The sequence below is a fragment of the Sus scrofa genome, chromosome 13, assembly GCF_054392235.1.
Source record: "Sus scrofa isolate SSC_HxYL_T2T_F1_AM1 chromosome 13, Sscrofa_HxYL_maternal_Yorkshire_Landrace_v2.0, whole genome shotgun sequence".
In the NCBI taxonomy this organism is placed as follows: domain Eukaryota; kingdom Metazoa; phylum Chordata; class Mammalia; order Artiodactyla; family Suidae; genus Sus; species Sus scrofa.
Window position 1 is genome coordinate 49,419,178 of NC_139395.1, and position 13,373 is coordinate 49,432,550.

Below are 13,373 nucleotides of genomic sequence, written 5' to 3' on the forward strand. Positions count from 1 at the left end.
GTTGGGGGATTCTAGGGGTATCTGGGACCTGACCAGGCTTCACCAAATGCAAAGGAAGCACGGAAGCCATTTGATAAAGTGAAAAGGGCTGTTTTCCTCCCTTATTCTGCCCCCATCTTGCCCCAGCCCTTCCTTAGAAACTAGTCTTTTGGACTGAGGGACAGCCACAGGCTTGGGGTGGAATGCTAGCCCTCCACAGAGGACCATGCCAGACACAGGGGGAGCAGGAAGTGGGCTGGGAAGGCAGGCTGGGTGTGGGAGAACAGGACCTAGAGGCAGGGCAGAGTCCAAACCCAAGGGAGAGCAGACTGGCGGCTTGGGTAGCAGGTCCTGCTTAGGTGCTGGCCATGGGAAACAAAGATGTGGCTGTTCCATCTTGGAAGTCAGGGTCTCTAGAGTTTACAGGCATCAAAGGCAGAGATTAATAAATTAATCTCACATGCCAAGGGAGGGAATTAATCTAACCAACATTTTCCCAAAGTATGCTCTTCAAAACATTAGAAACATGAGATGATAACCATTCCATGGGAAAAAAAGGGATAGAGGACCATGTTTTGGAGGATCATGTAGCATGTTAGTAGGCATGCAAATCACCAAGAGATCACTGTGGGCTCCTCAGGGTTTTCCCAGGGCAAGCAAGCAGGCAGTGCATAGCTCCATGGGGGTTAAGGGGGTAAAAATCCCTTGTTTATTTGACCATATTGAGGATCTCATGGGACAGTTGTTCCAAAGGATGCCATTTTGGAAAACATTTGACGAGTCCCTTTCTTAAGCCCCTTTCCAGCTCTAAATCTGTTCGGGAAATCATGAAAGAGGCCCAAAGACCAGGAGGAGTATGAGACCTAGAGGAAAAAGCTGGGAGAGGAAGATAGTGTGAAACCCCTGAGGCAGGAAATAGGGCTGGAGATGGGAGGCGAGAAGGGGAGTGAGGGGCAGGGGGAAGTTCAGGCCCAAAGGGTCTTCATGGTGTGGGTGGTGGTGATGTGGGAACAGAGATACAGGGCACCCTGGGGAGAAGGGGGCTATGAGGTCACATTCCCACACCTTCCCAGCTGAGCACTCAGCACTAAGAGGTACTCTAACGATGCTTCTCAGATTGGGTGAGGATGGCTCGGGGCTGGGCAATAGGCTTTCACCTTCTGCCAGGCCTGGGTGCTTCTGCATGGTCCAGAGGGTGAAAGCCGGGGGCCACTCCAGGGCCCAGGCTGCAAGTTGGGACTGATGACTAACCTGTTAAGCCCTCTAGTCTGTAGCAGGGATTGAGGGGCCCATGCCAGCTAGAGGCTGGTCTCCCAGGTGAGGTGGGGTGATACCCCACCCATTTTTAAAGCACCCCAGCCTTTTCCCACCTCCATCTAGCACCAGTGGAGTCTGCTCTGTGGGCGGGGAGCATGATGTCACAGGGAGTGGGGGCTGGGGGAGAGGCACGTCCTGCAGCATGCCCAGCTGGCCAGACTCTGGGGCTCCCCCTCCTCTCCCAAAGCTGCAGCTCCCACAGCACAGCCTGGCTCCCCAGGCAAGAGCACAGTGCCCTTAATACACATTGGTATGTGGCTGATGGAGACAGGCGCCTGGCCAAGTGTTGCTGTCACAAAGTCAAGTGTTATTGTGAAAAAGGAGCAGGGCTGCCTACATGCCCAGCTGCCCTTTGCCAGCATTTTTTTTTTTTTCCTGGCTCAAAACCTTCCTGAAGTTCCAAGAAGTCTCAGAAGCTCAAGGGACAGGATTTTCCTAATTTAATAAGCAATCCCAGCTTTATAGGCAAAGCCCTCTGACTCCTTCCTTCCCCTGATACCTGTCTCCTTCCCTTCTAGAAAATACCACCCAGGGTAATTTCTCCAGGAAAGGACAGGGAAGGCTCTTCATTTCCAGCTCACACACATGGCACCAATTTAGTACAGAAATACACAGATACAATAATGATGTAATTATGCCATATAAATATTAACCTTATCCCTTTCCTTGTAGGTGGTTTGGTAAACCACTGCGTTGTCCGCACCACCGCTCAGGGGCGGTGTGGACAATTAAAAGAGCAATAGTAATTATAAGAAGTGTGCTTTGAAGACAGAGAAATCACAAAACCCATCTCAACATATGAATACAAAAATAGAATTCACACACAGAGGCATTTCCAGGAGTGAACACCACACAGTACCATGGGGTATGGGATGGCGATCAGTAGAAGTGGCCATAATTTTCCAAGTGCAGGTGTCCCTTGTTTTTAACTCCTTCTCCCTCCATTTTCCAGAGTAACTTCCCCAGAGGAGCCTGCCTGGAGCTGGCCATGCCTGGGCCCAGCCTAGAGGCCACTGTGGGGCCTGGTTACTTCTTCCTGGGATAGAGGGGCAGAGCTGGCTGCATCTCTGACGCCCATTGCTGGGGCTCTAAGCTCTCTCCCCATCTTCTTCCATGGCCTCTATCTCCTCCTACCTCTTCTCCCCGTCCCCCTCCCCCAGGGTCCTCTTCTCCTCTGCTGACATCCCAGCCGCAACCACCCCAGGCCAATGGCTTCCCAAAGTGCTGTCAGGTTCATCTCGGTGCTTCTGGCTCACTCTCTGTGCAGATGGGGGATTTCTATTTCTATTGCCAGGTAACTGGAGTTCCCTGGAAGGGGTGGGGGGATGCAGGGGCTCGGTCAAATCCAAGGCAGACAAGGTCTGCGTTTGAGTTCAGTGGGGGCAGGAAGCCCTGTCTTGCTTTATATCTGTTTTTTCCTCCTTCTTTCATCTTGGTGTTTAATGGAGGGAATCTGGAACCTGATGCTCTTGTCTCCTTCCTGTCAGTTTTGTGCGTCATTGACTTGTTCATATGCAGGCTGGGAGCAACTTTTCATTTAGTTCTCCTCCTCCCCCTTTGTGCTCCCCAGCCCAAGGAACACATTACTGCTGATGGCAAAAACACCTCCCTACACACCCAGATAGAATGCATCCTGGCCACCTGAGACTCACCGCAAGAAACAGCAGGACTTAGCACTTGCCCCTACATTTTTTTTTCCCTTAAAAGAAAAAATGCTTCATAAATGAACCATCCACAACAAAGTCTTATTTAGCAGAAACCAAAGATCCCAGAGTGGGAAACATCTGGCCCCTGGGCTAAGAGATGCCTTCTTCGGTCCTTGAGAATGCCTGACCGTGAGTCCCCTAACCCGTCCTAGGGTCTTCCACCCTCTCCCATCTCAAAAGTCTCAATCCTCTAGGGTCTCCTAGGCAAAGCTCTGCCGTGGTCCTGCAGCTTGCTCACAGAGCTGCCTCATCCCATCCTCCCAGGCTGTGGGCAAGCTTGCACTGCCCTAAGACAGCCCACCCCTCCAACCACCCCCACACTTCCCGAAGCTCCCCCCTCTCTAGCTCTAGTCCATAGAGATGGGGGATAATGCACTCCTAGAATCCACCTCCTCCCCACTCAACAGCACGGAGACCCTGATGGTGGGCAAGGGAGATTCCATTGGGAGCTGTGCGCCTGGCCCACCTTCCAGGAACCCTGGAAAACCCAGGAAACCCAGCCTGGCAGTTCCAGGGCCTGGGGAAGGGAAGTCAGGCTGTGTGATGTCCCTACCCCTTTCATCTATGAAGTGGGGCCTGAGGTCCAGACCAGACCCAGGGACCTCTGGCAGCCTATGCTTCTGTAATTCTGAGATGGAGAAGAGGTGTTGGGCAGTGGAAGGATCCACCAAGGTAAGATATAAGGGCACAAAGTGTGAGGGGGGTCTTTTTGTTCCACCTTCTTGGTGCCTCTGCTTTCCCTCCCCACCTCAATCAGGGTAGGTCTTCCTGACCGGTGCTTGCTTATAGGCAACTTCTACTGTCCTCAGCTTCCTGAAGGCCCCCTGCCCCAACACCTCTTCAGAAGCACCCACACACCCACTGTGAGGGCCACTCAGAATTGCCAATGTTCTGCAGACTGGGTAAGAACCACCCAGCCCTCTCGCCTCCAGGCACAAGCAGAAATGTGTGCTGGGGGCCTTGTTTGAGAACAAATAGCAGGCCCACTGGGGTTTCCAGCAGCCAAAGGGTGCTGGCTCCAGCCTGGGATGGAGAGCAGAGAGGCAGGGAACAGGCTAGGACACAGGGCTCTCCATCAGGCTCCAGCCTATCCTGTGGGTGGCCTGTTAGGCGTCTGGGGATAAAGATTCCCATCTCTCAGAGGCAATCAGGCATGTTGGCCCCCCTCTCTCCTAGCTGGGTGGGTGGGAGATGCTGGGGGCTGCTGCTGGCCACTCGGCCCATCCCGACCACCCCTCCTCCTCTGTCTTTTATGTGGCCTCCACTTCCCGGGGCGTCCGGTTGCGCTCGGCCTGCACCCGGCTCTTCACCTTCTTGCCTAGCTCCAGCCCCACCCAGTTCTTGCCCTTGGCCTGTTTGCTGCGGCTCCGGCTGCGGGAGGGGCACCACACACGCTCACAGTACTCATCCACCCGGGGCAGGTTGGCAAAGCCGATGAGCTGCAAGATATCCTTATACCAGGCCTTGGAGGGGGTGGAGGCCAGGCCTTCCCGGGTTGCAGGCTCCTCTGGCCTCAGCCCCCGGGGAAACAGAGTGTCGAGCTGGGTAGCCACAATCACCTCCAGAGCCAGGCGGACCACCACCTGGGAGAAGCCGTGCTCCAGCGTCATGCAGGTGTAGGTGCCCGCATCCAGGCGGTTGAGCCTGCGGAACAGCAGCCCCTGTTCTGTTTGCAGGACACGCTCATCTGTCTTTACCTGTTGAGGGTGTGGGAAGGCATGAGCAGGCCACGGAGCAGGGCCTCCACCTTCAACTTCTCTGCTCCCTGCATATCCAAATTTTGCCATCTCGGTGCTCATTCTCCCCTTCCTAGCGGCTTGGCAGGCTCAGCTTCCTCGACTATGAGCTACTGGCAGGCAGGGCCTCACCTTCCCATAACCCAGGATAGGGCCTCCAAAGGGAGCTTCTCAAGATTTGACTGGCTTCTCCCCTAGTCACCCGGGACCCCTACCTTGGCCTTGGGGGACCCTGGCACACATTCACAGGGAACAGTAAGTTAAAGAGTATTTATGGGCTATTACTCTGGCCCCAGGATCCGAACTGCCTTCCACTTAACACACACACACACACACACAGGACTCTCCCTGTCTTTGTCTCCGTTGTTCGCGCCTCCTGAAGTGCAGGGCCCACAGCCCCATTACAGTGTAGGAGGTGGGAACACAGTTCTGAACCAGCCCTGTCTGTGGTCTGGACCCTGTCTGGGCTTTAGTCTGCATATGTGTACATTGAGGCTGCACTGCTTGGGTGGTGAGTGTTGTGTAACTCCATCTCATGGCTTCCCTGGCCCCCTGGGGGAGTCTTCTCAGTGCCCAGCCCAACAGCTGGCCCAGGGCTGGCCTCCCCCACTTCCCAAGCTGGAAGGAGAGCCCCTCCTATAATGAACCCGCTCCCTCCCCTTCCCTGCCCCGTGGGAGCAGCTTGAGAACAGTTCTTCACCCTGTCCCACCCACGCCAGCCTCAGACCCCAGACTGAAGCCATCTCTGGGGTTGACAGACTTTCTGGATAGGGGAGGAGAGAGTCTAGGCAGACAGCTGGACTCCAGGGAGGGAGTATGGGACCATGCAGAGTGTGTGTGTGTGTGTGTGTGTGTGTGCGCGCGCGCGTGCACACGCAAGAACCAGTGGTCAGGAGTCCGGGCCTAGGACAGAGGAGGACTCCCTGGAAAAGAGACTCTTTCAAAGACAAGCTATATATGTAAGCATGGGGGTCTTCCTGACCAGCTTAGACCCCCTGCCCTCCCTTCCATCTCAGCTACCCCCTCTCAGATAGAGCTCAGCTCATTACCTGGGAGTGTGTGGGCTCCCTGTCACTGGAGCAGTTCTACCACATCTGGCCTGGGTGTTCCCAGATGGCAGGAACAGGGGCACCTCCCTATGGGCACCCCATGAGCTTAACGCATACTTTTCTTAAGTTGATCTTGGCGGGTTCCCCCCAGAGTCCTTTCCTGGAGCTTGGGGTTTAGGGAGGGGTGGGACCTCAGGACACATGCAAGCTGAAGGCAGGATCCTCACTCACCTGGTTGGGTCCCTCATCCCCCCGACTCTGCAAGAACCAGTGCACGGTGGCCTGGGGGGACTTGGGCAGGCATTCTAGGAAGGTGCTGTTGTGCTCTGTGCCGTACACCGTGGTGGCTGCCACAAGTCCCGCAGCTTCCTCTGGAGGGATTTGGAGGTGGCCTCAGCTCAGGAACTGGAGGACCTCCAGGACCACTGACTGACGGCTCAGAAACCCCCACAAATATGACAGGGACCTGGGGGGTCTATCAGTCCCCCCAAGCAGCTCACTCTGCCCAAAGATCCTACACCTGCATATGGACAGGAGCTGCAGACAAGGGAAAACTGATAGGAAAGGACCCCCTCAAATCCAACCCTGGGTGGAGGCCTGACTATGAGGAAGCAGCAGCAAAGTGCAAGAGGGAGATGGGCTTGTCTTTACTGAACCTGCCATCAGTGGGGAGGGGAAGTGATGGCGCCCCTGCTGCAGAGGCCTTGCTGATGCTTCTAAATGATGGTGGGCCTGAAGAGGAGTGCTTACTAGAGGAGTGGCCTGAAGCCACACTTCACGGGATCAATGCCAGGCCACTGGGGTGAGTGGGGGCCCTGTGAGAGCCCCACTGGTGCCTCCATGCCTGTCACCACTCACCGTCCTGGCTCTGGCCCAGGCACTGCAGGGCAGGGTTGCCGTGACGGATATCCTGCCGGCGGATCCGGCGCTTGCTGGTGCCAGGCCGGTAGCGGGTGCAAGAGGCACCGTCCCACGCACAGTACGGGTCCCTGGCCAGGCAGCACTCTGCACAGGCACTGCCATAGGTCTCACACTGGTGCAGCTGCAACTGGGCCACTCCCAGCCTCGAGCCCACATACAGCATTTGCTGAGAGAGACAGAGAGGGAGCCCAAGGTGAGTCTGTGCTCCACCTAGAAGCAGCTGGACTCTCAGCCACCTTGGCTTTCCTGAGACCCCTACTATTTTTAAGTCTTCCAGAACCTCTTGGGTGCATTCCCAGAAGCTCACCTGATCTACATCAGATCCTGTTAGGGCGTGGAGGGGATGAGGCACACCTGGAGTCTTTCCTCTAAGGGGCTTCTCCAGACCCTCCCTGCAGCTGACCTTGGCCCTCTACCCAATGGCCTTTATCCTGCCTTGCCTCTGACCTTAGAGATGAGCTCTGTGCTTTAGGAATCCCAGTAAAAAGACAAGATTTACTCAAAGATAAACTGGGGCAGATGAAGTTGGAGGAGATTTTGCCCCTCACAAAAAGACACACAGCCGACGACGTCTAAAAAGTGACTCTCCTATTTGATTTAAAATCTGGATTTTGTTTTCAAGCACGTTTTTGTCTCCCCTGAGGAATAATGGCCTTTGTGTATCTCCCCCTATCTGAACACAGGCTCATTTACTTGGGGCCTCCCACTGCCCCACCCCCTCTCTGGTTTCTTGCGTGGGAATCTCAGCTCCCAGCTGGACTTTCAACCCTCCTTGCAGAGCCTAATCAGGCAGCCCCAGGGCCTGCCATGACTTGGCTTTTGGTTAGACAACAGCAGCCCTCAGGGAAACTCTGGGAGCTGGTGGGGAAGCAGGAGCAGTAGGGAGCCACGGCAGCTGCTCTTACCCTTTTGACAGAGATCTCCATCTCAGTGATGGGTGTTGGCACCTGGGGAAGAAGAAGCAAGACCTTCCCTGTAACCCTGCTCTCGGCCTCCTCTAGCCTCTCGGTGGAGGCCACCTTTCTCCCAGGTCAGTGCACTCTCTGGCAATTAAGGCCAGACAGTCTTTCCCACATGTCAGGTCATTAAAAGAGTCCCCTTGCCCTGACTGGCCTCCAAGACTTAACTAAAAGCACAAAGCCCCAGTGTCCCCTCCACAGCCCTGGTCCCCAGCAGTGAGGCAGCTGTCTCAAATCACCCATCCATGTGGGACACACAACAGACTTGCTGTCTGACCCTCTAAAGGGGCCAACAGAACCCTCTGGGGACTTGGGATCTCACTAGGACTTGAGCTTGGCAGGGCTTTGTCAAGGGACAATCTCCTCAGCCATCCCTCCCTAGGCCCCCCAAATCGCAGCTCACAGATAGGTGTCTCCAGGCCCACCATCGATTAATAGCATCAGCAAGGCCTCTGCAGCAGGGGGCGCCATCACTTTCCCTCCCCACTGATGGCAGGTTCAGTAAAGACAAGCCCATCTCCCTCTTGCACTTTTCTGCTGCTTCCTCATAGTCAGGCCTCCACCCGGGGTAGAATTTGAGGGGGTCCTTTCCTATCAGGCCCCCAACTCACCTTAAACACCTGGAGCTCCTCCAGAACCACTTCCTCAGGCTCAGCAGAACCCTCCTGGAGGGCGATGACCTTGAGCACAGAACCAGAGTCTGGGGCAGGGTGGGAGGGGTCAGTGGGAGAGGAAGGGACAGCCTGGGTCCCTGCAAACCTCCCCAGCCCCAGGCCACCCACCGGTCCCCAGGAAGATGACATCATAGGTCCCATCCTCGGCCTCTACACGGTCCACAACGATCTGACGCAGCTGCTGGGCCAGGTGGGTTTTGACAAGGACAGGGCGGTCCCGCCAGGGACGCACAGGCCGGAACATGAGTGGGTGGGCTCGGGCAAACTGCAGCACCTCATCCGGGTAATCCTTGGTGCTGCCAAAGGGTCGTCCTGGCTGTGAGGTCATCTTGCTGGGGCACTGAGGGTAGTGGCAAAGGGAGTACCTGAAGCTCCCTGGGATGGCACATTCCCCACCCCAGTCTGTTTCTAGGCCTCACTGGCTGGGCATGCCAGCCTCGCAGGGACTGCTCTCATTGTAGAAGAGACTCCTCAATGCGGTCAGGCTCAGCTTCCCTCCCGGCCCCGCCCAGGTCCTCTGGAGCCCAGCTCAGTTGCTGCCCTGGGGCTGCAGGCGGTCACAGTCCTATCCCCTGGTGAAGCCCCTCCTGGCATCTACACACCCTGCTCTGTCCCAGCCAACTACTCACCATGCCAGGGCGGGGAAAGGGCACCTTGCCCCCATAGGGCCTCCACTGGTGCTGGGGACCATCTTGGTGGGCAAAGGGCCCCTTGAAGACTTCCCAGATATCTGCCATGTGGTACACGCAGACAGCGTAGCCCTGGAACACAGTACTGCAGAGGACGAACAGGGACAGTCAGGCTAGGGTGGCTGTCATAGGCAGGAAGGGGGCAGCTTGGTTCTGTACGTAGGACGGAGGATGATGGTGCCTGCAGTCAGCAGAGACCTGAAAACAAGGACATCCAGGCAGCGAATACAGCCATGGTGTCACTGAGTCAGGGACAGAGATGGCACCCATGGGGAGGCTGGGAAATGAAGGCAGAGGCTCAACAGAGGAGGCTGGGGGGTGCAGAGATGGGCCTGGGGTAGGGGTGAGGGGAAGCCCACCTGACCATGCTGAACAGAGCGTACACCTCCAGGCTCTTCCCTGCGCTGGGCCACAGCAGGAACACATCCTCTGGGAGATAGAAGGCCACCACCAATGCCCCCTACTCACTGGCCCTGAGCCCTCCCCAGCCCACAGCCAACCTGCCCTGGCCACGCCCTTACCCAGCTGGTTGAAGTGGGTCTCAGCACCGCCAGGGCCAGGCACCGAGCAGAGCAGCCTGGCTTTGAGGAAGGTGCTCCATTTGTTCACCAACACCCGCTGGCCGCCCATGTCATTCTGGGGGGTGGGGGCCAGTCAGCATGGGCCCTGACGACAGGCCCCTCCTCCTGCTCCTCCACCCTCACCCTTGGGGAGCGGCCTGGATGTCAGCTCCACACCCTTGCCTTGGTTCCCTGCTGCTGCGGGGGGCCAGTGCAGGATGGGGGACAGGTCTGGGAAGGTGGGTACGGCCAGGATCTGAACCTCACTGCCCCTTTCACAGCTCTTACCATGCAGACGCGGCCCACGCGGCTGACAGTGACTCGGCTCAGGCCCCCATCGGGTGAGGGGACAGTCTCCGAGAAGAAGAAGTACACCTTGTCATCGTCCTGGTCGGAGTTGTCAGGGATCCGGGCGGCCATCACAAACCGGGGATCTAGAAGGTGAGAGGATGAAGCTGGTGCAGGGCCCTCAAACAGAAGGGAAGGGGGGTTTGGTGGGGGTGAACCAATGAGGAGGGGAAGGGGCACAGGGACCCCATTGGAGGCTGAAGTCCCAGGCAGAGGAGTGGGGATGGGCCACCCTTCTGGTCTCTGCTCCAGAGTCAGTTCCTCCGCCTCACTGCCAGTTCCCGGGGCAGACCCCTGGGCTCACCATGCAGAAGGTTCTGGTCAGAGTCAGAACGCAAGGCTGGCCGGGGACCCCCACTCCGGAAGATCATGGCCTCTCGCCCCAGGAAGTCAGCATTGAGGCCCGTGTATAGCTCCCCACCTGGGGTGAGGGTTGGGGGCACAGTCAGGAGAGTAAGGCCAGGCCCTGGACCTGGGTCCCCCCCTTCCCGATGACATGAGCCAGCTCCCACCCTTGCCACATCTGCCTTGGCCTGGGCATCACTCACCTACAAAGGTGCTGGCGAAGGGACGGCTGGGCTCGTGTGGGCACCTCCCCCGCCCACTTTCTACACTGTAGGGCTCAAGATGGAGCACATGCTGGGAAAGGGAGGGAGGATGGGAGGGAGAGGTGTCACCTAGGACAGGGGCACCAGCCCTCCTCCTAAGGAATAGCCATCGCGTGCAGCTGGAGAGTGGGGGTGAGCAGAAGGCGCCCTCATTCAGAGCCTTGCCAGCAGGTCAGCTCCACCACAAAGGCGCCTTTCAGGGTCTGGCCCCTCTGTCCTGACCCAGGCTCAATGGGGAATGTTCAGGCAGCAGGGAGGAAATGTCACTGCTTCCCAATCCCTTGTGGGGCCATCTGGCTCACCTCCCCACGATGCCCAACGGCAATGAGAGCGCAAGTGGGTTGGAAGGCACCAGTGCCGCAGGCCAACAGGTGGGTCCGGTTGTGGGGCTGCAGCACCCGCACAAAGTTGGCGCACTCCACCTGAGGGGGGAGGGGAGGGGAGGAGATGGACCGAGTGTGGGGGCACATTCTTCAAGACCTTCAAGAGTCTTCAAGATCTGCTCCAAGTGTCCCCAGCACAGGCACCTAGGGAGCATCCCCAAGCTCTCCTGGGACTCAGGGCCTGGGCATTAGGTTAGGGTGGGGGCAGTCACTCGACAGCACTCACCAGAGGATCTCTTCCCTTGTGAACACACTCCTCCCTCTGTCCTGGCTGCGGTGGCCACAGGACCTGAAACACAGCCTGGCTGACCACTGACCTCACAGCCTCAGTTTCCCCAGCTGGCCTCCCATCCAGAGTTGCCCAGCCCTTAGACCCACTTCCCCTTCAGCCCAGCTCACCTCCCGGGCATCTGGCCATGCCTGGTCCAGCCGCAGAGAGTAGATGGCATCTCGGCCGCCCAGAAACAGGCGGTCCCGGTACTCATCCAAGTACAGGGCCCGAAGGTCCAGGGAGCCCCGAGGACCCAGAAAGATGGCAGAGCGGTTGACAGAAAGGAGGTCTAGGAGGGGGTGAGGAGGGGATCAGGGCTTACTGCTCAGCCCATTCTCCAGCCAATGTGTGGAGGTGAAGGGTCCCAGCTGCGCAGTCACCCTCCACACACACTCACATCTGGAAAAAGTTTGCATCCACAGGACTGCTGGAGAGCTTCTGGGAAATGACTCCTGGGGGTGGGTGGGAGAGGGGGCCTCTGAGCCTCCCACCCAGCCCAGCCCACCCAGGGGCCTGCCCCCTCCCCCTCCACTCCTTGACCCTCTGGTCTTCAGTTAACGTCTCCTTCCTACTTGCCCATCTGTGCCCAACCCAGTCCCCAAGGAAGATGACTCCATGGGCGGCACTTATGGCAGCAAGCTGGATGAAGTGCTGGGAGAGCCTGGAGGAAGAGTGGGTGGTCTGAGCAGCGTGCGAGACTGACTCAGTGGGACAGGCAGACAGGCAGGGGAGAGCGTTCCCAGCAGGGAACATGTGGCTAAGGCCTGGGTGGATCTCTAAGCTCCAGGCCATGGAAGTGGATAAAGAGGGTTTTCTCCTCCATAGATGCTGCCCACCCAGCCCCTGGGGATTAGGGTGGCTGTCTGGAGATGATGATCCCAGGAGGTAGGGATCCTGAAATAGGTCCTTGGGGTCCAGCTAGGTAGTTGGGTGTACAAGGGCAGGCAGCAGGAGGTGGTGGGAAGGGGTGATGGCCAATCTGGGGAAGGTCATCCTTGTCCCAGCACCCACTCTATTCCCCAATTCATTAACAGCCTCTTCTAGGAAGACCTCCATGGCTGAAAGTACTTTGTAGGGGGATTGGCCCTATTTGGGCCTTTTCTTGTAGTCTGACTACCCCCACCCCCAGTCACAGGGTAGTCCACATCTCCCTTCCCCAAATCCCTTCGAACTCTCTGGAGCAGAGCCATGTCTCCCCACTCAAACCCTCCAGAGCAGGCCTGGGTCTCCCCACCTTAGACAAGGGTTCCCGGGGAAGGTGGTCACCCCTCTGGTTTCCCCAAGAAATATCTGTGGAGAGCTTGTGTCTCAGGGACCATTTCCACGGAATCAGAGAAGGCCTGTGCCAGCTGCAGCACAGCGGATCAGGTTAGATCTGCAGAGGAACCTCCTGGGCCAGGATGGGCAAAGAAGGTAGGCTTTGAAGAGCCTCTTGGATGGAGGGGAGGAGGAACGGCCAGCGTTGCAAAGTGGGCTGCTAGAGGCAGGAGGGGACTGAGGCTGTGGAGATAGGGTGAGAGACCCCACTGTAGGGCAGACAGAGGGACAGGATGCCTCTCTCTCTCCCACTGTCTGCCCTGGGCAAGAAGCACGGCTGCTTGCAAACAGAGCCTCCAGACCTGCCCCCTCTGCCCCCTCCCCATCTCTACTGAGGTCTCACTTCTTGTCTCAGTTGCCCCCTCAGGTTTTCCGCCTGGGCGTCTCTCTCCTGTCTTCACCCTGGCCCCTCTTCCAGGACCTGTCCCCTTTCCCCTGCCTTCCTCCCTGGCTCCTGCCTCTGGCGGCCAGCTGGGAGCACCACACCGCCCGTGGGGAATGATTAAAGTCCTTCCCAAGGGCTGTGCGGGGAGTGACCGTATCCCTTTGGCTGGCAGAACAGACTGCTTGGGGCTGCCGGGGGCCCCATGGCTGGAGTCTCCCAGGGTGCAGGTCCCCCCCCGCCCCCCCCCCCCCGCAAGACGCGCGCGCACACACACAGGGTACACACTACCCTACCTCGGTAGGAGAGCCGCAGGCGGGGCACGCTGGGGCCAGGGCTGGGACTGCCTCCGTGGAGCAGGAGGCCCCCCAGGAGGCAGCAGATGGCCCAGGCTGAGGGGGCCATGCGGGGAACCAGGGGCACCACGCTACTTGGAGAGCTGCCCTCGGTCCTGCCGCTGGTTGTAGTTTGCTC

General features: G+C 57.8%; 1 protein-coding gene across 3 annotated transcripts; it reads right to left on the reverse strand.

Moving 5' to 3' along the window:
- Positions 1-1,906: 1,906 nt before the first annotated feature.
- On the reverse strand, positions 1,907-13,373 carry SEMA3G (semaphorin 3G). 3 transcript variants are annotated; one of them, XM_084988477.1, is made up of 17 exons: positions 13,196-13,373; positions 12,435-12,700; positions 11,329-11,652; positions 11,156-11,218; positions 10,849-10,968; positions 10,487-10,577; positions 10,243-10,359; positions 9,879-10,024; positions 9,552-9,666; positions 9,390-9,459; positions 8,971-9,115; positions 8,450-8,681; positions 8,279-8,367; positions 7,614-7,655; positions 6,646-6,874; positions 6,019-6,158; positions 1,907-4,699 (listed from the first exon to the last, which is right to left on the reverse strand). In XM_084988477.1, the coding sequence occupies exons 7-17, from the start codon at positions 10,307-10,309 to the stop codon at positions 4,253-4,255; spliced, it is 1,722 nt and encodes a 573-aa protein (XP_084844603.1). In that variant the 5' UTR covers positions 10,310-10,359; positions 10,487-10,577; positions 10,849-10,968; positions 11,156-11,218; positions 11,329-11,652; positions 12,435-12,700; positions 13,196-13,373; the 3' UTR covers positions 1,907-4,252. The 3 variants fall into 3 exon arrangements, with proteins under 3 accessions (XP_084844603.1, XP_001928286.2, XP_084844602.1); XM_001928251.5 differs by lacking the exon at positions 12,435-12,700 and having other exon boundaries at positions 11,329-11,489; XM_084988476.1 differs by lacking the exon at positions 12,435-12,700.